The sequence below is a fragment of the Dipodomys ordii genome, unplaced genomic scaffold (genome assembly GCF_000151885.1).
Source record: "Dipodomys ordii isolate 6190 unplaced genomic scaffold, Dord_2.0 Scaffold27, whole genome shotgun sequence".
NCBI lineage: Eukaryota > Metazoa > Chordata > Mammalia > Rodentia > Heteromyidae > Dipodomys > Dipodomys ordii.
Window position 1 is genome coordinate 8,279,257 of NW_012267243.1, and position 24,501 is coordinate 8,303,757.

General features: G+C 34.6%; 1 protein-coding gene across 1 annotated transcript in view; it reads left to right on the plus strand.

Annotated features, from left to right (window-relative positions):
* Window positions 1-24,501, plus strand: part of Rfwd2 (ring finger and WD repeat domain 2, E3 ubiquitin protein ligase) — a 98,968-nt gene that overhangs the window by 4,518 nt on the left and 69,949 nt on the right. Inside the window, exons 2-5 of the mRNA XM_013015742.1 lie at window positions 8,583-8,642; window positions 15,586-15,683; window positions 21,555-21,631; window positions 22,417-22,536. Of these exons, the coding sequence (XP_012871196.1) occupies window positions 8,599-8,642; window positions 15,586-15,683; window positions 21,555-21,631; window positions 22,417-22,536 (339 nt within the window). The 5' untranslated portion in view covers window positions 8,583-8,598. The remainder of the gene's footprint in view (window positions 1-8,582; window positions 8,643-15,585; window positions 15,684-21,554; window positions 21,632-22,416; window positions 22,537-24,501) is intronic.

Sequence of the window (24,501 nt, forward strand, 5' to 3'; positions counted from 1 at the left end):
CACACACACACACAGGAAGTCAGAAGTAGAGCTGTGGTTCAGTTAGTAGAGAAAAGCTCAAAGGGGCAGTACCCAGGCCCTGCATTCAAGCACCAGGGGACGGACACATACATGTACACACATGCGTGCGCGCACTTGCCAGGAAGATGCTGCCTATGTTAATAGAAGTCAGTGTGAGCATATACAAAGAAAGAAAAGAATAAAAGTAGAAGGCAAAGATGGAGAGGACACATTTAAGGGGATTTTGTGTAATACACACACACACACACACACACATATATATATATATACACATACACGTAAGACAAAAACTCGTTTGTTTGCAGTTCCTGTAGTTCATTTCAGTATTATTTTATATGATCAGAGGCGAATAGTTAGTTCCTCCCCTTGTTATACATATATGAACAGAAAAAGATTGGCTAACAACCAGTGTTAAAACCCTTCCTGTCAAGGTGTAGAGGTTTTCTGAGGAAAAGGGTTGTGGCTAAAATAGTTAATATGTGAAATAGAAATCAAGAACTTGCACAGAAAGTTATGTAGATTGCCTAAGTAATGTTGGTTCACTATTGGGAAGGATACAGAACTTTGTAAAGGCAGAGATAACTACTAATCAACAATTCTTTCATAATACTAATTCACAAGTACTTGTCACTTTATAGCCTAGAACCCAACTTAATAGTCTTTTTATAACAGAGTATGTTTTTTTTTTTTTGGGTCCGGTCATGGGGCCTGAATTCTGGGCCTGGGCACTGTCCCTCAGCTCTTCAGCTCAAAGCTAGCGCTCTACCACTTGAGCCACAGCGCCACTTCCGGCTTTTTTCTTTTTGCTTATGTGGTGCTAAGGAATCGAACCCAGGGCCTTGAGCATGCAAAGTAAGTGCTCTACCACTGAGCCACCTTCCCAGCCCCCTAACAGAGTATGTTTTATACTCTTGTTTTATAACTATGAAAACCACCAATTAATTCACCTAAATCTTTTATTAACATCAAACATGGTCAGATGGACCATACTGAATCAATATAGTATGTATCTGCAGAGAACATTATCATTGCCATCTAAGTGGTATATGTATTTTTATTAAAAAAATAAAGTTTCAACTTGACAGACTCAAGGAAATTCTTGACTGATAGTAAATAATGTAATGAACTCTAAAGTTTACTTCAATAAATACTTTAACACCTCCCTACATTTAGTCCTATAAGTTCACAATGATGTAAAATGTCCTTTGATGTTTCATAACTGATCTATTAATTTTGGCATAACTTGGGGAGTCTCTCTATTTTCTTTCTTCCTAGTTTGTTTTGTGGTAGGTACTCTCCTTTCCCAAATTTGCTTAGAGCACACAATCAAGGCCCAAGTGCACTGGAATCTTTTGTCAGTATTAGTTCAAGAATGGGCATTTGGGTTTGGTAGAGATAATGAGACAAACTGAGCTTTAAAAATTACAAGTAACAGTTACTTAGGAGCTGTTCAGATACTCAAAACTGAAAAGTTCATAAATGCCAAATCTACCCACAGTGCAGGTAGCTCATAATTGTAGTCCTAGCTACACATGAGCTAGGACTTGAAGGGAGCTTGGGAAGAAAAAGTTGGCTAGACTTATCTGCGTTAGCTAGCAGTATGCCATACTGGAGGCATGGCCTAAGTGGTAGAGAACCAGCTGTGAGCAAGTAAGCCATAGTGGGAATCTCTGAGTCAAGGTACTGGTACTGAAAAAAATAAAAATAAGGGCTAAGGATTATTGTTTTACATTACTTGATCTTCACAACTGTTACAACTCATAGAGTTCTCATTTTGTAAGGGAGGAAATGGAGTCCAGAAAGGTTATATAACTTGTCTTAGTTCACATGAGTATAATGGTGGTACTAGCATCTCAGACATTTTTTTTGCTTTGACTTGTCATGGCTCTTGGACTCTTTCACCTCTTCAATTTGAATTATTTTTCATGGCCTATTTTCACAAATTTACTGCTCCTTAAGTTTTGTGAACACATCAGAATAATTCTTGGTCTTAGATCATGTGTTTTTTAAAGTGTTATTAATCACATTTTATTTTCTGTGTTTTAGCTGAAATTCTGTATCTCTTCATGCATACTGTTATTTTTTCTACTAGATCCACTAATATTAATCATAGTTACTTTAAAATTTTTTGTCTTATAGTCTTACCACTTGATTTTGTGTTGAGTCTTGATTGCTTTATTCTTGGTAAGGGTTTGTTTATGTTTGCTTTTGTGTTTATCTCATAGGAGGATTGTATGTAGACCTGTATAGAGTAGGTAAATAATGTTTTTCCTAAATATATCATACTTCTTCTGTTAAAGTGTTTATGTTTGGATTGAGTCAGGAGTTGGGCTGAGTTTGAATTTTTTTTCCTGTACCTGTTTCTCATAGACCATAAACTTCAAATTTTACTTGTGTTGTCTTGAGTTTAGGGTGACATTTAGGGTGCCCGACAGCTTTTCCTTTATTGTTCATGTTCTGTCTTTAGTTTTCAGTTTCACACCTCTCGTGAAAAGGGTTCTGTCTATAATCTTTTCGCCTTTCTTGGAAGGGGAAAGGGTTATAACAGTAGTTGTTACTTGCCAATCCTTAGGTTGGTTTTTACTCATTGCTTGATTTATTTGTTGTGGCATATGCCTTTAGTTTATTAATTTTGAGAAAGTTGCTACAGTCCATTCCAGCATTGTGAGACTTTTCAGTGATTGTCTGACCCTCCGACTTATTTTGTATTTCGGGTGATTTAAAAAGAAAACAGAACAACAGCAAAAATATAGACTATGTGGCTTTAAACAAACGAATGGTTTCTCACAAGCTGAAAAGCCTGAAGTACAAGCATTGACAGACACGGTGTCTGATGAGAGGCTGCTTCCTGACTTGTAGACGAATACTTTTATGCTGTATCCTTGTATGGCCCAGTTAGTGCAAGCCCTAATCATTTATTATAAGGACATTTATCATGTTGATTCTATCCACTTGACCTCATCAGGTATATGGTACTATAAACTTTTTTATGCCAAAGGTTTACTATATTCACAAGGATGATATAAACTATGTGTAAAGAGTTCACTTAAGGGGTAAAAAATAAAATTCTTTTTTGGCTGGAAGTGTATCTCAAGTGATAGAGTGGGTACTTAGTAATCTCACACTTTTTTAAAAAAGATTTTTTGTTTGTTGATTTCCACAGAAATTGTACATACTTAGGTGCAGTGTGACCTTTCTGTACCTGGGTACAATGTATAATGATTAGATCTGGACAATTTGGGATATCTATCATCTCAGGCATTTATTATTTCTTTGTGGTGGAGACATTTAAAAATACTCCCTACTAACTCTTGAGATATGTAATTAATTACTGTCACCTGTAGTTAGTTTGTTGTGATATGAAATGTTAAAAGTTACTTCTCCTATAAAGCAACACCTCTACACCCGTTGACTATCCTTTTTCCATTTTTCCCTTCTGTCACACTTTCGGGCTCTGGTAATCACTTTTTTTGTTCTCTATTTCTTTGAGATCACCTTTTACCTTCAATATATAAGCGCATGTATCTTTGTCTTTCTGCCCTGACATATTTCACTTAATATCTCTGCTTTTTCGTTTTTGCTGGATTGACATTTTTGTTCTTTTTATAGATTTCACTGTATCTCTGTACTACTTTCTCATAAAATTCTGGTAAGACAATATAGTAGTTTCTTTTTAAATGGTATAAAATGGTTCATCTTACTGATGACATCTAAGACCTTATTAAATAGATTCTATTTCCCCTACTTTTATTAATCCCTTATTCCTATTTCCTTAATTCTTCTCTTAGCCTTCTAGTTTGTTGTGATGTAAATGTAGATCTTTTAGATGCAGTGTAATATTCATATATATATATTCCTGTAATATATATGTGTGTGTGTGTGTATTCTTTGTATAAATCTTAAACTTACTATGCCATATTTTATTTTTGTTTCTACTTTTACCTAACTGAACATCAAGCCACATTATTTCACATATCTTTGGCTCATTCCCTCTGATTGTTGGATGATACACCCAACATAATTTACTGTCCCATTCTACTTACAATGTATATCTAGGGTGTCTCTGATACAATACTATCATACACTGCTGTTCCGAGTATATTCATACACATTTACTGAGTAATGTTTTTCTTGGATTTATGTATGTATACACACATATGTACATGTATACTATAGATACACAATGTTTCTGTACAAGTACACATATTCACACACATATATATATGTGTATACTTATTTACATATAATCTCAGGAGTGAAATTATTGGATCATAATTACATAAATGTCATATGTAATTCCATATGTTTAATTGAATGTTTCTGTATGAAGATTCTTAATTTCTCCCATTTTTGTCCCAAGTGTACTTGGTAGTACAGTTTTTTTTTATAATTTAATGGTAGTAAAATGTTACTGCTTTAATTAACAGTTAGCATTTTTGAATTACTAGTGAGTTAGAATACTTTATATATACTTGAAAAGACAGTATGTTTTCTATTCATTAGCAGTATATAGTCTTTTCCCTTTGGGTTTTCTCTCTTACATGTTCAATTATAGAAATTGTGTGTGGTTTACAGAAGGAATATAGAGCTCTAGCATAGGCTTTAATGCATTAGTTGAGTTTTTCCCTTTTTTGGATGTTACCACTATATCAGGGGTCCTTAAGCAGTTTAGATACACAGTTGTCAACAAGGATGCAGAGAAAGGGAATCTTTGTATGTTGTTGATGGAAGTACAAACTGTAGAACAGTCTTTATAAAATAATAATGTTTCCAATATGGAACTTCTTCAAAAGAATTTAATGAAAACTACCATATTAGCTAACAGTCCCACTTTTGAGCATTCTGAACCATGTATAGAATGAAAATATTCAGAAAGATAAATCTTTACTAACCCTATATAGACTTTCATTTTTTTATCATTCCCTAAACAATATGCAATGCCTGTTTACATAGTGTTACATTGTATTAGGCATTTATATGTCATCTGGGGAAGATTATACATATGTAGGAGGATGTACATAGTTTGTATAAAACTTCTACACTTTTATACAGGGCCTCCTACCTTTTGTTGTAATTATGTTTAGCTGTACAAGGAGTTTTCATTCAGCATGTCAGTTTGTGAGTGCAGTGATCAGTGTTTTGTCTTTCATCATTCTCCTCTCTCCCAACCTGCTATATTTTATACAAGGAACTTGAGCATTTGCTGATTTTTGTATTTATGAATACTGCTGGAACCAGACATATATGGATACTAAGGGACAACTGTGTATCCAAAAGAAGTTTTGAAATCAATATGTTTAATACGTATTTATGTTCTCATGTTCATTGGATATTGTTTATACTAGCTTAGAAACAGAATGAGTCTTGAGTGTCCATTGATGACTAAATGGATAAAAAAAAATGTGTTGTACCTAATAGAGTGTTATTTTTACTCTGTTTGCCAGCTATAACTAAATACCTGATAGTAGATAATTTTACTTCTCATTGGCCAATATTCTTCTTGGAAGTTTGATATCTAGTGATAGTTCCAGTCTCTGTGTCCGAGCTAATGCATTAGTGAAGTGCTTTTACCAGAAAGTGGAAGAGCAAAAAGAGTATTCTTACATGGCAGAAGAGCCAAAGAGAACACACTTAATTTTTTCAAGCTCTTTTTAATAAGGATTCTGGTCCTTTCCTTGAGGATGATGCCTTCATGCTTTAATCACCTCCTAAACGCCCTACCTCTTTATTCTGTCACATAAGAATTTAGCATAAAAATTTTGGGGGGATGCATTCAAACCATAAGCATTCAGCTTTACAAAAGAACCAAATCCTACCATTTACCACAACACAGATGAATCTGAAGTAGTTATGATATATTAAATAAACCAGATAGAAAAAGACAAAACATTCATGATTTTTTATGTGTGAAACAAAAAACTTTTTAAATTTGAAGTTGAGGGTAGTTGGGAATCTGTGACTCAAGCCTGTAATCCTAGCCTCTCAGGAAGCAGAGATCCAGAGGATTATAGTTTGAAGTCAGCTAGTTCAGAAAAGCCCAGGAGATTTCATCTCAAATTAACCATCAAAGTGCTGGATTGGCAATATGGCTCAAGTGGTAGAGAACTCTAGTAGTGAAAAAGAAAGCTAAATAGGTACCCGAGGCTCTGAGTTCAAACCTGGTACCAAATTACACATAAAACAAGGAGGAAAGGAAAAAAAAGAGTACAACTATAGATCTAAGGTTGCCAGAGGCTAGGAGAACTGGAAAGTGAAGGGATTGCCCAGAAGGTGCCAAATTTCAGGTATGCTGAAATGAATAAGCTTTAGAGATCTAATGTACAGCACGTTGACTAGTATAGTACACTTAGAGTTGTCAGAGTAGATTTGAAATATTCTCACTAAAAAAAGAATAAAAATAAGTGAGGTTATACATATGTTAATTACCTTGGATGTGGTAATCATTTCAATTATACACCTGTATCAAGTTCTATACCTTACGTATATCTTAAGTACGTTGTAGTCTTTTTGTTGTTGTTGTTGTTGTTTGGGGGGGGGGGTGTCTGGTCGTGGAGCCTGAACTCTGGACCTGGGTGCTGTCCCTCAGCTCTTCAGCTCAAGGCTAGCACTCTACAACTTGAGCCATAGCGCCACTTGGGCTTTTTTCTTTTGCGTATGTGGTGCTGAGGAATTGAACCCAGGGCCTCATGCATGCAAGGCAAACGCTCTACCACTGAGCCACCTTCCCAGACTATCTGTAGCAGTCTTTATTTGTTGATTGAAGATTATAGTAGGAAAAGTTTGGAAAGTCCACAAGAAGTTTTGGGGATCTTTATAAAGATTCAAGTATTTGTATATTTGGTTGAGTTACTACTTCCAGTTTGAATAATATTGTCAGTTGTATGTGTGTATTGTGGGAAGAGGTCCCTAAATAGATTGTTTTTCTAAATGGATTGTTTTGTATGTTACATATTTCCCTGAATCTGCTTTGTGCATATTCTTTTCTTATGATTTTTGTGGGTTCTCATTTTTGTACTTCCTATGATACTTAATTTCTTTTTGGTGATTTTGCCATTCTTATCTTTTTTTATTGTATGTTCTAATTCTAACAGGAATGCCTTACAATTTGTGGCTTGTGTTGATAGAACACTTCCAGAATGTCCTAGTCTATTTAAGTTGGTAAAACACATTTATTTTTTATAGTCCTGGACGATGGCAATTTAAAGATCAAGGTATAGGTATTGTATCTACTGAAGACAATTTCTCATCCTCATTTGGACCTCATGATGGAAGGGGCGATCATATTCTCTTAGGCCTTTTCTATATTATATTATTCTATAAATACTAATCTTACCCATCTAGTGATTTTGTACCAACTCTGCGATTTCTGGATCTGAGCTATTACAATTCCTTTCTTTGAAAATTTTTCAACATTTCAGAGATATTTATTTGATCACTGTTAACTCCTGTCACATCTTTGTTCTAAATTCTCCGGGGAATTACTTTTTTCTCACTATAAAAGCCAAGGTCCTCAACATTACCTTAAGTTATTGAAGTGGCTCTTACTATCCAACTAATCTCTTCTATTCTCCCTCTTGCTTAACCTACTGGCTTTCTTGCTAATTTGGGGACATGTCAGGTGTATTTTTTACCCCAGAACATTTTCACTTACACTTTCTGCTGGATTATTATTCTCCTAGATTTCCACATAGTTGATTTCCTCCTTTCCTTGAAATATATACCCAAATGTCAACTTCTCATTGAGGCTTCCCCGATTATTCTGAACAAATCTGTTATTTTCCCCTATGTGTGTGTGTGTGTGTGTGTGTGTGTGTGTGTGTGTGTGTGTGTGTGTGTGTGTGTGTGTGTGTGTGTGTGTGTGTGTGTGTGTGTGTGTGTCAGTGTGTGTGTGTGTGTCAGTGTGTGTGTGTGTGTCAGTGTGTGTGTGTGTGTACTTTCTCATTGCCATCACACTGTTAAACTTTATACCCATATTGTAGGATAGTGTTTATGCTTAGAAATTTTTTCTTAAACAAGTAAATAAATTTTTATTTGCAATTTTTCAGTGTCACTACATCATGAGTAAAGATAGAATTTATCAGTAGCACAAAAGTTGATACTAGTTTAAGAAAATTAAATTATAATTTTCTCATGTAATGGAAATTTCAGAGGTTTGATCATATGTATCTTGGCTTCCTGGCTATTGTGTTTGTCTTTATTATCACAAGATGGCTTTTTTATCTCTAGAAACTTATTAGAATTTGAGCCTTTTGAATAGCTAGGATTATGGACATGAGCTACCAGCACCTGGCAATAGAACTTTCTTAAGGGCTATGGTGACTACATTACACTATAGAAAATGTAAGTTGAGTTAAAACGTTTGAACCACTAAAATTTACTCGTTGAATTTATAAAGTTTCATGGCCCTTTAACCAGCATTCTTATAACATGCAGAAATTTACTATTGCTACAAGATGTGAAGACTTCACTCTTAACTTGATACAGAATTTGATTTCACTGATGTTACTAATTTCTAATTACCCTACTGAAAAAGGTAACAATTAATTTTGTTTTCTTTTTAGCCCCATCTGCTTTGATATGATTGAGGAAGCATACATGACAAAATGTGGCCACAGCTTTTGGTAAGATAATTTTATTTAGTAAAAAATCTTCTGACATTTTAAAGATAAAGATATTAGTATAACCAAGGAGAAATTATGCTCTTTAAACAGATTTCATATTGTTTCTCTGATGTCTATAGAGGTTTGATAGTTGATACTCACATTCTTACATAATTTTGGGGAAATAATTATGTTTACTATAGGTATATAAGATGAATTAACTGGTAACAGAATCTTTGCTATTATAAGAAACCAAGGGTACTGAGTAATTAAGACCATGAAGCATGAGTACTTTCTTTGTAGGGATACCTAGGGATACTAGGGAGGCCTGGTAAAGTGAACTGACAACATGGAAAAAGGATGTATAGTTAAGTTCTATGTTCTCTTCTTGAAAACTTTGCTTGCTGTTAACTGTACTGTTGTCATCTGTACACATCTCACATTATAATGTGTATATTTAAAATTTTTAATTGTAAAATAATAGAATTTATAGGTTTATCTATTTTGCTAAATCATTAACATCAAGTATGTTCATTTGTTACATACTTTATCTCCAGAACTTTTGCATCTAGTAAAACAAACTGTGTATCAATTGAAAACACTCCAGCTTTTCTGTCCCCTGAAGCCTGATAACAATTATTTTGACTTTTGATTATATAAAAAACTCCAGATACCTTATAAAAGTAGAAATATACAATGTTTTTCTGACTGACTTCACTTAGCACAATGTCTTTTATGGTTATTTGTGTTGTAGTGTGGGTCAGATTTTGTTAGAAGGCTGGAAAATACTTCATTGTATGTATAAATTACACCTGTTTAGAAGGGATGGGAAGGGGAAACAAAGGAGGAGGCTACAATGCTTGATAAGAAATGTACTCACTTTCTTGCCCATGTAATTGTAACCTCTCTGTACAGTATTTTCACAATAAAAAATAAAAAAATTACACCTGTTTATGCAGCCCTTCACAGATACCAAGATATCTTCTACCTTTGTCTCTTGTGAATGCTACTCAGAATATGCATATAAAAATACTTCTATACCCTGCTTTTTTTTTGGGGGGGGGGTTGGTCATGGGTCTTGAACTCTAGGCTTGGGCTGGTCTCTTCCTCAGCTCTTCAGGTCAAGGCTAGTGCTCTACCAATTAAACCACATTGCCACTTCTGATTTTCTGATGGTTGGAGCTAAGAGTCTCACAGAGTTTCTTGCCCGGGCTGGCTTTGAACCTCGATCCTCAGAATTCAGCCTCCTGAGTAGCTAGGATTACAGGTGTGAGCCACTGGTACCCAGCTTATACCCTACTTTTAACTACTCAAGATATATAACTCAAAAGTGAAGTTGCTGGATCATAAAGAAATTTTGGTTTTTAATTTTTTCAGGTCCCACTATACAGTGTTCCTTAGCTGTTTTATATATCATCACTGAAATAATAATTTTTTATATTCTCATTAACAGTATATAATTTCTCCACATCCATACCAACACTTGTTTCTTTTCATAGTAGTCATCAGACATGTCACATGTAATCTATTTTGAATTTTTTTTTTGCTTTTTTTAAACTTGACTTCTTATGAAGGATATCTTAAAGTATACATGATTATAAAGGATTATCTTAAAGGACATAATGATTAATTAGATTCAGAAATACATAGGGTAAGGTATGTGGGACAAGGCATAGAATTTTCATAGCATCTCTAGGCATACCTCCCTCCCAACTCTCTCCATGTTAATTGGCATTCTTTGCTGTTTTTTTGAGGTTGTATAGACAATTCACTGAATTGCCACAGTTGATTAGATAGATCATGGGCCATTGGTGTACACTTCAGCCGCTTTTCCATTCCTGGAGGGTAGACTGAAAGTTCCAATGCTCTATCTGTGTGTTGATGTTACCTGTCAATCAGCTATACTGAGCATATCTAGGAGCTCCCAGGCCTCAGTCATCTCATTTAACTTGTGCATTGCTTTGATTGGAGGTGATACTTGGTACTTGTAACTAGTCACCTTCCTAACTTACTTATCTGTAGTGTTAGCAGTTAGTGTAGTCTTACCATTTCTGTTGTGGAGTAATAATCATTATGTTCTAATTCCCTTTGAAGTTGAGCTCATAATTTTATGTTGAAGTTGGATATAGCATCTTAGATGTAGCTTTCATTTAGTCATGAAGGGTTTTAGGTGTTAACAGTAGTCTGTAAGTCATTTAATTTACTGAATGGTGCTTCAGTGATTCAGTCTAATATTGATTTAAATTTTTTAGCATAAAAAAGTTTACTTAGCCTACATTATATTCTTTATTAAGCAAAATTAAAGCAGTGTGTATTCTTGACTTAGAAAAGGAACTTTATACAGAGAAATATAATATAAATATCATTCTTCAGTTTTCTATCCTCAGAAGTTATTACTGCTCAAGAATAGATTACCTATTTCTTCAAAATTCTTTTGTGTACCCAACTTGGGACTGGAAGTGAGGGCCTGGGCACTGTCCCTTAGCTTTTACCACTCAAGCTGACACTCTGGCAGTTGAACCACATCTCTACATCTGGCCTTTAGGTGGTTAATTGGAGATAATAATCTCAAGGACTTTCCTATCTGGCTGGTTTTGAACCTAGATGCTTAGAGCTCAGTCTCCTTAGTAACTAGAATCTCAAGCATAAGCCGTGTACCCAGTCATTTTTGTTAAAGCATTTTTGTTAAAGCATTTTGTTAAAGCTTCTGAGTTTTTAAAGAAAAATTCCATTTTATTCACATTTCCGTAATTAATTTCAGGTCTGTTTGCTAAGAAATTCTGGTTATATGAGTCTCAGTTTTAGGCTGATACATATATGGTCTTGGTCTTTTCAGGCTGATTGTTGAGCAGCCATATTTTCTCTTGTTCAAAAATTGATCTGGAATATTAGCATTTTTTTGAAAACCATATTTTTTATTTTGATTATTCTGGAGCTTTTTTAGTGGTACTGTGGTTTAGACTTTTCAACCTGGGGTATTACTGATGTATTAGGATAGATAATACTTGGTTGTGAGTTATTGTCTTGTGAATTATAGTGTGTTTAGCAATGTCAGTGTCTTCTATTCAATGGAAACTCACTACTCCCTGTTGGAATAACTAAAAATATCTCCAGATATTGCCAGATGTTCCCTAGGGGACAAAATTGGTTGTAGTTGAGAGCTGTTTATTTAGAACCAGCTCTTGAAGTAGCCACTACTTATGGTTCTAAAATTTATCTAACATTTGTCAAATCATTCAACTTTACTACTGCCCTCTTTCTCTTCTGCTTTCTAGTCTTACCTTCATCCTTTCCTTCCTTCTTCACTTTCTGTCCTTTCATAGATGCACAATTGTCCAAATACTAAACAGATTTTAAAGTGGAGTTTTAAATTTGTTCCTTTAACTTCCTTCAACTGACATGTTCATTTTGCTATTTAGAGAAAAGTTTTGGTCAGTTCAATAATCATTCTTTTCTTTTTGAAAAATTTTTATTTTATTGTAAAGATGTCCTACAGCGAGGTTACAGTTACATGAGTAAAGCAATGAGTACATTACTTGTCCAGCATTGTTGCCCCTTCCCTTTGGTGTTCTCCCACTATCCCTTACTTCCCCCACCTCCCACGCGCCTCACCACCCCTCCACCCCATCCCACCCCTGCCCAAGGTTGTAAAGTTCATTTCCAATATACTGTCTTGTGGGTATCATTGTTGTAATGGATCATCCTGTGTCCTTGTTTCAGCGTTTTGTTATTCCCCTTCCTCTCCCCAAATTAGACAAATGTATATACAAGATGCAGAGTACCAAAATGAAGTATAGTGAAAACAGGGGATATACCATAGGGGGAAGAACATACAAAGGAGACCAAAAAAAAAAAAATCACATAGTACATTTAAAACAACAACAAGGAAAGACCTCATGTCCATATCTTGGTGTTCATTTCATTTAGCATCATCTTATATGGTCATATGAACATAGTTTTTGAGCTTTTTCTGCTCATCTAATAAATTTATCCTAGACCTATATTAATTATTGCAAATGAGGGAAAAGATGGGACCTAAATTTCTGTGGGTCTGGCTTACGTCACTTAATATAGTTTTTTCCAAGTCTTTCTATTTCCTCATAAATGGGGCAGTGTCATTCTTTCTGATGAAAGCATAGAATTCAATCACACACACACACACACACACACAATTTCTTGATCCACTCATCTACTGAGGGGCATCTACATTGGTTCCATATCTTAGCTATGGTGAATAATGCTGCAATAAACATAGTTGTACTGGTAGCTTTAGTATGGCCTTGTTTGTGCTGATTAAAGCTAGGGTCTTGTTTTGTTATTGGGTAACATTCTAACACTTTTAAACAGAAGCTATTTCTGACACCACAAATGTCTTCCTGCTTAACTGTCAACCTCTCATTTTTAATCACTTTTGAAAATTCTCTCTATCATGATTTGTTGATTTTTTTTTTTTTTTGGGTCCGTTCGTGGGGCCTGAACTCTGGGCCTGAGCGCTGTCCCTCAGCTCTTCAGCTCAAGGCTAGTGCTCTACCACTTGGGCCACAACGCCACTTCCAGCTTTTCTCTTCTTTTGCTTATGTGGTGCTGAGGAATCAAACCCAGGGCCTCAGGCATGCAAGGCAAGTGCTCTACCACTGAGCCACATTCCCAACCCCTTGTTGATTTTTTTAAAAGGTTAATTCTTGTCTTGTGTGAGTATTCCCCAGTATTCTCCTTTTCCTCTGAAGCAGATTGTAAATTTCTCCATATTGGGATTCTTAGTCTGTTGTATTTGTATATCTACACTATTCTCCCTAGCAAAAACAATGAAAGCTAAAACATTTAGTTTTTAATTTACTTAATTTATTTTCCTAGGTAGGAAATTTCCAGTCAGGTTTGGAAAGCATGTTGTGATACCACAATAATTACAGCTTTGGCACACTTGCAAGAGGGAATGAAGTTATTTCTGAAACACTATGAAAGTCCTTTGTTTAGTAGGTAATTGAATATTACAGTGCTCTTTAAACCTCTGTGCTGTGCCAAATACCAATGTTACTTGGAGTCTTTGTATCTTTATCCTGTTCGCTTACGTTGAAAACATCAAGATGAGAAAGTAATTGATAACTAGAATTTAAGTGAAACCTAATTAACATCAGATAAGGTACTTCATTGCTCAGGTAGAGGAGGGTAGTTTCAGTTAATAAAGCTGAAGTAATGTAAATAATTTTGATACAGAATAAAATGCATGCTTTCATTTTAGGGATGATCTTAATAATTTCTAGAATTTTTTTCCCGAACATCAGAGTAATGTATATTTAACTGCAGAAACTTTTTTCTGCACTTTTTCACTCCTGAAGGAAAGTGTTAACATTGTAGTAGTTGTCCTTTTTAGTTTATTTATATATATATATATATATATATATGCAAATTCTTTTTAGTGGATGGGATTATATTGTATATATTATGTTGTACGTGCACATGTTGTCATTTTGGTTCAGCAGGTTGGTATATTAATGTTTGTATCTCATGCCAGTTCACATTTGTCTGTTTTGAACAATACATAAAAAGATTTTTTTAGGGTTGGGAAGGTGGCTTAGTGGTAGAGCGCTTGCCTTGCATGCCTGAAGCCCTGGGTTCGATTCCTCAGGACCATATAAGCAAAAAGAAAAAAGCCGGAAGTGGCTCTGTGGCTCAAGTGGTAGAGCACTAGTCTTGAGCTGAAGAGCTGAGGGACAGCGCCCAGGCCCAGAGTTCAGGCCCCACGACTGGACCCCCCCAAAAAAAAAGATTTTTTTAATTTTAAGGTAATACATAACTGTTCAAGGTTCAGTATTATAGAATTATGACATAAGGAGAAATTTTCCTATAATCACATTTCTCCAGTTATAACTATTATGTTATTCATCACATCATATATATTACAATACCATTCTTAATTGGCACTATAGTATTATGTTGTTGATGTTTACAGATTTATTTAGTCATTTTCTTAGTATTTAAGTTTCTTCTATTTTAATTTACTATTTATAGACAAATCCGCATTGGATCCTCTTCTGAATGAAAAAAAATATAGATATATATAAAAACTTAAGACAAATTCCTAGAAATAAAACCCATTATGCTAAAGGTGTTGCAAAACCACAAGGTTATTCCTGCATCTTCCACAAGGTTAAAGAGCTAATGCTAGTTATATTTCCTTCAATAGTATGTAAGATGGCTTATACCTATTTGTACTTGTTAACTACAACAGTGTTTTCTTTTTTTTTTACATAATCTGATTAGTATAAACTAATGGCTACTTTTGAATCTTTTCTTTTTTTTTTGGTCGTTTGTGGGGTCTGAACTCTGGGCCTGGGCTCTGTTCCTCAGCTCTTCAGCTCAAGGCTAGTGTTCTACTGCTTGAGCCACAGTGGCACTTCTGGCTTTTTCTGCTTATGTGGTGCTGAGGAATCGAACCCAGGGCCTCATGCATGCAAGACAAGCACTCTACCACTGCAGCCACCTTCCCTGCCCTCCCTTTTTTTTTTGTTGTCACTGAAGGTGATAATTTTCTGATGTTTATGAACAAACTTTTGTCTTCACTTGAGTATTCTATTTTTCTTTTATTTTTGTTTCAGTGAGCTCTTTATGTATTAGAGTATTAACACTCAAAGAACATGAATGATTTGTTTGCTTAATGAAAACCATAGACATTTGTTTTTATGTTATTGTTATGTAGTATATAAATTGCATAAGCTTTGAATTTAGAGTTAGTAGGTATTCTAAATTTTTACGTTTAATATGTTCATTGATTTTATTTTGAAATAATTTATATACTATTCATCCAATTAATACCCCATAAGTCTTGTGATATGAAGTATAAGTAAAAGAGATTGTTCGATTATTTATATTAAAGATGAGTACAACATTTAGATTATTTTTTACTGGTTTGCTAATTTTTTTCATTGATTTAATTAAACTTGTTTTATTCTTTCCCTGCTAATAGCTACAAGTGTATTCATCAAAGTTTGGAGGACAATAATAGATGTCCCAAGTGTAACTATGTTGTGGACAATATTGACCATCTCTATCCTAATTTCTTGGGTGAGTCTGGTATTATTTTAACTTTCAAAAATAATTTTTCCCCAGATAAGTGTTAGCTATAATTTATTCATAAACCTAGCTCAGAGGTAAACAAGTTTTGCAGTTACTCACCAAAGAGCTTTTTATCTTCTTGGCATATAAAATAGACTTCTTTTTTTTTTCTACTACATTTCTCTATACATTATTTCAAATTCTTCTGTCTGCTTATGAAACAGAAATGAGAAGTAACAGAAAAAGGTTAATGGGGTAGGGAGCACAAGGTGGGTGAATATTGACTGGAGAAGGTAGAAAAAGCGTTGGCTAGCACAATTACCAGATTGGGGAAGAGAGTATGAACTGGCGAACTAGTTGCTAAATAAGAATTAGAGAAGGAAAGCATAGATATAATACAATTTTTTATCTAAAAATAAAAGAATTGAAAAAGACACATTTGAGACCCTAACTGTAAATACTTGGAATTAGTATGTAGTCAGGTCAATTGTGAATATCAGGAAACCCATAGATATAGCAAGGTTTGGTATTCCTTTAAATCTATCACTTGGAGACTGGAACAGGAAGATCAAGAATTTGAAGCAAGCCTGGGCTACATATTAATGGTCTATCTCCAATCAAATAACAACTTGTTCCTATTGAATTACCTAAGGTATTGTCAGATACCTGTAGTATGTAGTGTCTGACAAGATAGAAATACATATATATAGAGAGAGATAGAGAGCGCGAGAGAGGGGGGAGAAGGGGGGATATATAAATTTAACTCTTCATTTAAAAGAGTATAAGAGTATAATGTTCAGAGTTACCATGTGGTGACTACTTGCATATAGATTTGGGCCTACCAGAAATACTTTTCCATAGTATTTTCTCTCAGTGTTGTACCCTCTTTCCTCCAGTGTACACATTCTTTCTGTTTTCCATTTCCCTTGGTGTTGAGACTTCTCTTTCCTTCTCCTATCTTCAGATTTAGTTGAGATGTTAATCTTCATAACTAAAGGGTATCTTTTACTAACACATCATAGCCAACTTCGATATAAAATTATGTGCTAAACTTCAGTGGGAATGAGAATCTAAGGACTAATTACTCCACAGCAGAAATAGTAAGGCTAAACTAATATGCCAACACTGCAGATAAATGATTTATGATGATGAATAGTTACAAGTAGAAAGTGTATTCACCAATCAAAAAATGCTCACTATAGCTGGTTGTCAGAGGAATCAAGCACATAAGTAGAGCATTCAAACTTTCAGTCTACTCTCTGTGCTTAGGAAGGGAAGAGCGGCTGAGTTGTACACCAGTGGCCAGTGATCTATCAAATGTGGCAACTCAGTGAATCATCTGTAGAACTCCCAAAAGGCAGCATAGAAAGCTACTTGTTGATTAACCTGTAGAGGTGCTAGGAGGGAGGCATGGCTAGAAATGGTATGAAAATTTCATGCCCTTTCCCCCATAACTTTATGTATGTCTGTCAGCTTCTGGTTCATCATTGTATCTATTAAGGCAAGCTTTATAATAAATCATCAAAAGTTTAAAAAAAATACCAAAAATGGGGCTGGGAAGGTGGCTCAGTGGTAGAGCGCTTGCCTTGCACGTGTGAGGCCCTGGGTTCGATTCCTCAGCACCACATAAGCATAAAGAAAAAAGCCGGAAAGTGGTGCTGTGGCTCAAGTGGAAGAGCGCTAAGCCTTGAGCTGAAAAGCTGAGGGACAGCGCCCAGGCCCAGAGTTCAGGCCCCACGACCAGACCCCCCCCCAAAAAAAAAACACCAAAAAATAATTCAAAATATATAGATTACATGTCTGTGATATCTGATGACTTCTGTGAAAAGAAAACAAAAAGCAAGTGTTTGTATCACTGGAGAAATTATGTAGTTAGTGAGAATATAATAAGTAATATTATTTTAGTGATAATAAAAAAATAAGGAATACAGTATGATGGTTCCTGAAAAATTTAAGAACCACAATTTCTATGTGATCCAACAATTATATTTTTGAATTATATATCCTGTGTAGTTGAAAATAGGGTCCAGAAAAGGTATTTTTATGTGCATTATCATAGCAGCAGCATTCACAAGAGCTAAGAGGTAGAAGCTACCTTAATGTCTGTGGAGGGCCTAATGATAAACAAGTGTGTGTGTTTACAATTCCGATTCTTGTAATGTTCTCAGATGCCTCAGTCTTCTTCATCTCCTAATTTTGTTGGTAGTCTCAACTACAGTCAAAGCTTAGTCTATAGCTCCTCCAACTCTACCATCTACTACCTATGGGTGTGTGTGTATGTTTCTGTTTCTTTTCTTTTGTCTATCTCACTGTTCTTCTCTATATGTAAAATTTATAATGAACATTTCTGCAGAATTGAATGAACCTCCTAAGCATTAATAAAAGGCAAGGTATTCAAAGTTTTAAATCTGTTTAGGCTTAGGTGTGGTGGCACATGCCTCCAATCCTAGCGTCTAGGCTACATAGAGAGAACTTGTTTCCAAGAAAAAAAAATCCCTAAAAACCCAAACCAAACACACACACACACTACAAATACCCTCTCCACACACACACACACACACGCACACAACCACACACACAATACACACTACCTTCCCCAAGCCAAGCAAGTGTGTTTTTTTAAAAAGTAAATAGAATATGAAGCCCTCACTAATGTCAGTCATTGTCTTAAGAGCTTTGTGAACATAGATTATTTAATCCTGTGGCAGTCCTTCAAGATACTGCTATTATTGTCCTTAGATGAGCAGACCTGAGGCCCAGACAATGTTGTGTGTCTGACTTACATAAAGTTATACAGTAACTAAGTAATTAAGTTGGTATGTGGTATTTAGTAATGGTGGTTTGTGTATATACTTTTACTATTATTGTCTTGCCTCTAAAAAGAATTGGTGGAGTAGAACCTTTACCAGTAAAATGTATTCTTGGCACTAAGAAATGTTGATGAAAAGGTTGTAAGACTTCACAGAACTGTAACCAAAGTATAAACTATCCTTCAGGTTTGGATCTCACTTCTAAGAAATCATTATGGTTTCAAGTAAATATTTACCTTGATGAAAATGTGAAAATTGCATGACATGTTTGGAATTATAAAATTAAGGTTTAATTGATGCTTACTGTATCTTCGTGTCTATGGATTGGTGAGCAGGGCAATGATGGAATCTTTAAATGCTTCAGTTTATAGTATACTAAGGAATCTATAGCTGATGCCTTCTCCTTGCAGCAAACCATTATTTAAACATAAAATAGCCAAAGTACATTGTGAGTTATAGCACAGTTAGAAGGGTTTTCCCTTAAATGTGGAATTTTGATAGCATTTGCATATTTTCATTTGAATGTTGAATTCATTAGGTATAACTTGGATTTTTTTTTTGTCAGTTGTGGGCCTTTAACTTGGATTTTTAAAAAGACTTCTTTGTTAGTATTTTTATGTACTGAAGTAAACAATGATTCTTTAATGAAGAAATTGAACAAAGTATGCTAAAAATAAAGTTAATGTTCATTCTTCAGGAATTCCTACTACATCTTATAGGAGGATATAGTTTTTAAAGAAAAAATACTGTTTTTAGATACATGAAAAATCTGATCCAGTGATAAAAACTTTTGAGAAATGTGCAGTTTAATTTATATATGAAATATCAGTTAATACATTTTTCTTTTTTTTGCCTTTACTTTCTATAACTTTTGTAGTTTGACATGTAGCCTTAATATGCTCAGTTCACAGTATATTTGGCAAAAACCAATATTGCACTTGTTTTAGTCACAATTCTTATCTTCATATGTTTGTTTATTCTCATTGTATTATCTTCTGTGGACTCTATATTTCTTTTTGGCTCTGATATGCCTGCATTCTTAGCCCCAATTATTCATTTACAAAGTTACTAGGACCCTGTATCTAATTTATTAATTAATTTGTTTGTTTATTGTGCTAGTTTTGGTTGCTGTCCCTGAGCTGCTTTTGTTCAAGGCAAGCCCTATACCACTTGCCACAGTGCCACTTCCAGGTTTTCTGAGTAGTTTATTGGAGATAAGAGTCTCAGGGACTTTTCTGCCCAAGCTAGTTTCCAATCGTAATCCTCAAATCTCAGCCTCCTGAGTAGCTAGGATTACAGGCATGAGCTACCAGTGCCCAGCTATATATTTATTCTAAATCACCTCATTTCTAATTGCTTTGTGGCTTTTAATACAGAACAGACAGACAGACTACAGAACAGACACACACACACACACACTTATATACCCTTTTGTGAATTCTTTTTTACTCCTCTTCTTAGTCTCTCTGGTCCTGTTTGGCCCAATTTTTAAGTCACATTTATGTGAAGCCTACTTGTTAACATTTTGATTGATCCACAGGCTGTGTGTATTTGTAACCCTTTATTTCAATGATACCTGGCCTTTATACTGTGTAAATCTGTTTCAGGTATAGTGCTGATTTTCACACTGTGTAATAACTGCTACATTATATTTATCTGTCTTGCTAGTTTGAGTTGCTTGAGATCTTGGCTCCCAGTTATGACCTGAATATTTACTTGTTTTTTTTTTTCAAAATATTTGCAATTGCATGGTGGACAATAATAGATGGATGGCCTTTTTCCTAATTCAGTCTTTTTCTTATCTACCCTGAGTAAGGTCTTGAAATTCTCTATCCTAATGTTCTTTCCTCTCTAAATGAACACGTTATCCTTAGAGTAATGTCTTTAAAGTGCCTAATGTTGTTGAGTACTGTTTTCTTTTCGGTATTTTTTTATTCCAATGCCAGTTTGTATACATTGGCTATAAAAACAAGCAGAAACAACAATCATTTATGCAGTATAAAAATGTATTGGTTTATAATAAAACAATTTCTACAATGTATTAATCCACTGGTTCAGCGATACTGCTAAGTTCTTTCTATCTTTCTGTTCTTCCATTTCCAGCCTATGCTTTGGTCCTTTGGCTAGTTACCCACAAGATGAAAAAATGGTTCTAAGTAGGTTGAGATGCCCTTATGAAGGTAGGGAAAGAATTTGACCCTTGTTTTAAAAAGCAACACCTCTCATTGGTAAAACTGAGACATAGAGCTGGTCATAGTAGAATATGGTGATTAATCCTGGAACTTGAAGTCTAGGAAAGAGGGTCACAAATTTGAGGCCAGCCTAATCTATATAACAAAACTCTGTCTGGTACAGGTGGCTCAAACCTATAATCTTAGCAACTCAAGAGGCCGAGATCAGGATTGCAGTTGGAAGCTAGCCTGGGCAGTAATGTTCATGAGACTCTTATCTCCAGAAAACTACAAAAAGAAAAGAAAAGGAGAAAAAAAAAAACAGAAATGGAGCTGTGGTTCAAGTGGTTAGAGTACTAGCCTTGAGCATAAAAGCTCAGGTGCAGCATTCAGTCCCTGAGTTCAAGCCTGAGGACCAGCACCAAAAAAAACCCAAAAAACTCATCAATCACTATTAGACTATGAATGAATAAATTGGCCTAAGTTAGTCAAGAATCATATTGTAGGGTTGTAGATATTTGGAAAAAAATTACATTACCAAAAAAAGATGAGATGGTTTATACAGATAATTCATAGTATTTTCCATAATAGAACAAGAACAAACCAAAAGTCTTTAGTGCTTATCTTAGAATAAGACACTCAAGTTACTTATGCTTGATAGCATGAAACTGTGTCACATAGTGAAGAATCCTCTAAAGAATTTGTATGTGGTAATAAAATTTGAAGTAGTAATAGGTACAAAAAAAGTGTTATAATTTGAAATAAAGCAAATAAAGCAAAACACATTCTGCTTACTATCTTATTTTTATATATTATAAAGTTAAAATAGAATCTTAAACAGAATTATAAGATCTATTTAACAGATAAGTGAATTTTATATTCTTTATGTTTGTTTGTAGTGAATGAGCTCATTCTCAAACAAAAGCAAAGATTTGAGGAAAAGAGGTTCAAATTGGACCACTCAGTGAGTAGCACCGTATGTTTCAACTCTCATTACTATTTTTAATAATTTTTTTTGTTTAATATTGAGCTGATGTTAAAACTTACTGTTGTTTTTCTTAAAGGATATTTGTTTGAAGTTCTATTCAGATAAATGAATTAACTGCATTGTCTGTTATAGTTAATAGAGTACTTACTTTTTTAAAAGTTGGATATTATCATGTTGAGATAGTTTTTAATAATGACATGTGAAAGATTATAATGGTCAGGCTGAACAAAATGGGCAGGTATTTAGAATAAACTATTCATACAGCTTAACAGGATTGTCTTCAACTTACCAAGACAATTGAGCCTTAATTACAATTTTTTGAAGAGAAAGTTTAAAATGTGGGTTGTAGACATTTGGAAAAAAAATTACGTTACCAAAAAAAAAGATGAGATGGTTAATACAGATAATTCATAGTATTTTCCATAATAGAACAAGAACAAAGCAAAAATCTTTAGTGCTTATCTTACAATAAGACGCTCAAGTTAATAGTGAAATAGTTACTTTTTCTGCAGAGAAATTATACTTTTCAAAATTCTGATTTAATATTTGCCTTTAATGTCCCTTTTGTAACTGCTAAATTCATTTGAGGGAGATATAATGTTTAAACTATAACTAGAAGGTGGTGAAGAGCTACTGATTATGGAGGAACAGGGTAGAACACACAGTGTATTTTTACTGTAAGTAATGCATATTGGAAGTAGTTGTTAAATATTTGCTTAAGAGTCTATAAAACATTCTTTTTAAACAGTTCCTATTTTTCTTTTCATTTTCAGAATGGCCACAGGTGGCAGATACTTCAAGATTTGTTAGGAACTGACCAAGATAACCTTGATTTGGCTAATGTCAACCTCATGTTGGAGTTACTTGTGCAAAAGAAGAAACAACTGGAAGCAGTAAGTGGTAGCTTAACTTAAAAAAAAAAAGTTTTAAATAGAGGTATTTATTGTAGTTAAATGCTTAAAATCATAGTGTCAGTAATTCATCTTTTTTTATTTGGCTAAAAAAGATATGAAAAACTCATGAGGACAAGAGTCCTCATTTTCAAGGCTGGAGGATCACAAGTTGGAGATCAGCATGTGCTACATAGATCCCCATCTCAAGGGAAAAAAGGGAGAAAGCAAATTCCATATATAACATTTCCAATGGTCATTTGTTATTAACGTAAGTGCTAAAGAGAAAATAAAATTCCATCAACATATAAAACAATTACTGATATTTTCTTCTACTGATTTGTCTTTGTTGTTTCATCCCCTTTCCATTTGAGATTTGGAGGTGAAATAGATTTTTTTTTTTTGGTTATCTCCATTAGGCAAAAATCTTGGCAGGTGTTTCTTCAAAGCAGCAGCAATTCTATGGCTTAACTAAGAGCATATAAAAACGTGATTATAAGTAGGTGCAAAATTTTATTTCTTTTATGTGAATAAATGTAAAGTATTAACAAAGTATGTATTAACCTACAATTGAATATTTTATTTTTATTTATTTATCTATTTATTTATTTTTTTTTTTGGACCAGTCGTGGGGCCTGAACTCTGGGCCTGGGTGCTGTCCCTCAGCTCTTCAGCTCAAGGCTAGCACTCTACCACTTGAGCCACAGTGCCACTTCCGGCTTTTTTCTTTTTTGCTTATGTGGTGCTGAGGAATCGAACCTAGGGCCTTAGGCATGCAAGGCAAGCGCTCTACCACTGAGCCACCTTTCCAACCCTGCAATTGAATATGTTAAAAGCAACACACACTTTAAGCAAATATACATCCTGACTAGTTACTGACTTTTTAGGTTAAAAAATGGCTATTTCTTGTGATAGTAAGTGACTGAGTAGCTCACAAAAACAGAAGGGATGAACTGAACAACCAAATTTTGAGATTAGATGTGTGGCTTTTCTGAAATACTGCAAACAAATGAGATTAGAAATTTGAATGTTGTTGGGAGCCTTTTATGCCAGTTGTGCTTTGTTTTCTGATATATTTTTATTATGTGACACTTTGTTTATATTTGTGAATTTTTTTTGGGGGGGGTCAGTTACAGGGCTTGAACTTTGGGCCTGAATGCTGTCCCTCAGCTCTTCAGCTCAAGGCTAGCACTACCACTTGAGCCACAGCACCACTTCTGGTTTTCTGAGTGGTTTACTGGAGATAAGAGTCTCACAGACTTTCCTGTCTGGGCTGGCTTTGAACTGTGATACTCAGATCTCAGCCTCCTGAGTAGCTAGGATTACAGGCGTGAGCTACCAGCGTCTGGCTTATATTTGTGATTTTTGATAAAAGAAAAATTTCTTTTTCCAACTTAAGTTAAAAAAAAAATCTGTAGATTCTGATTAGCTTAGTCCTGACCTGGGGTCTCTCTAAATAGCATGAGAATCTTTTCCTAGAGAAAGGAATTCCTGAGGTTGATGTAATCAAGCTGGAAATTTCTCCTACACTTTTTTTTAACTAAACATACACTTTTCTTTTAATTTTCAAGAGGAATTGAACATAGGTCCTCATGCATGCTAGGTAAACACTGTACACTTCTAATTATAGTTTTTGTTTATTTTTTTTTTAGTATCTTATTTCAGGAGTTGTGTTAAAGGCTATGGAGAAGAATGTGCTGTGTGTGTGTATGTGTGTAGATAAACAGAACAAAAATCTTTTGAAAAGATTTCTTTGTGATAAATTAACCATATACTATTACCTTGACTTTTGAACTATAAATATTACAACAAAGGGAAAATAAAGAAAAAGGCTGGGATTAGGGATTTAGCATAGAGGAAAGGTGCTTGCCTGGTACGTGCAAGGCCCCGAGTTTGGTCCTCCACATTCCCCACAGGACAAAACAAAGAAAAACAAAGGAAATGGCAGTCAAGATAATAGGAATATTT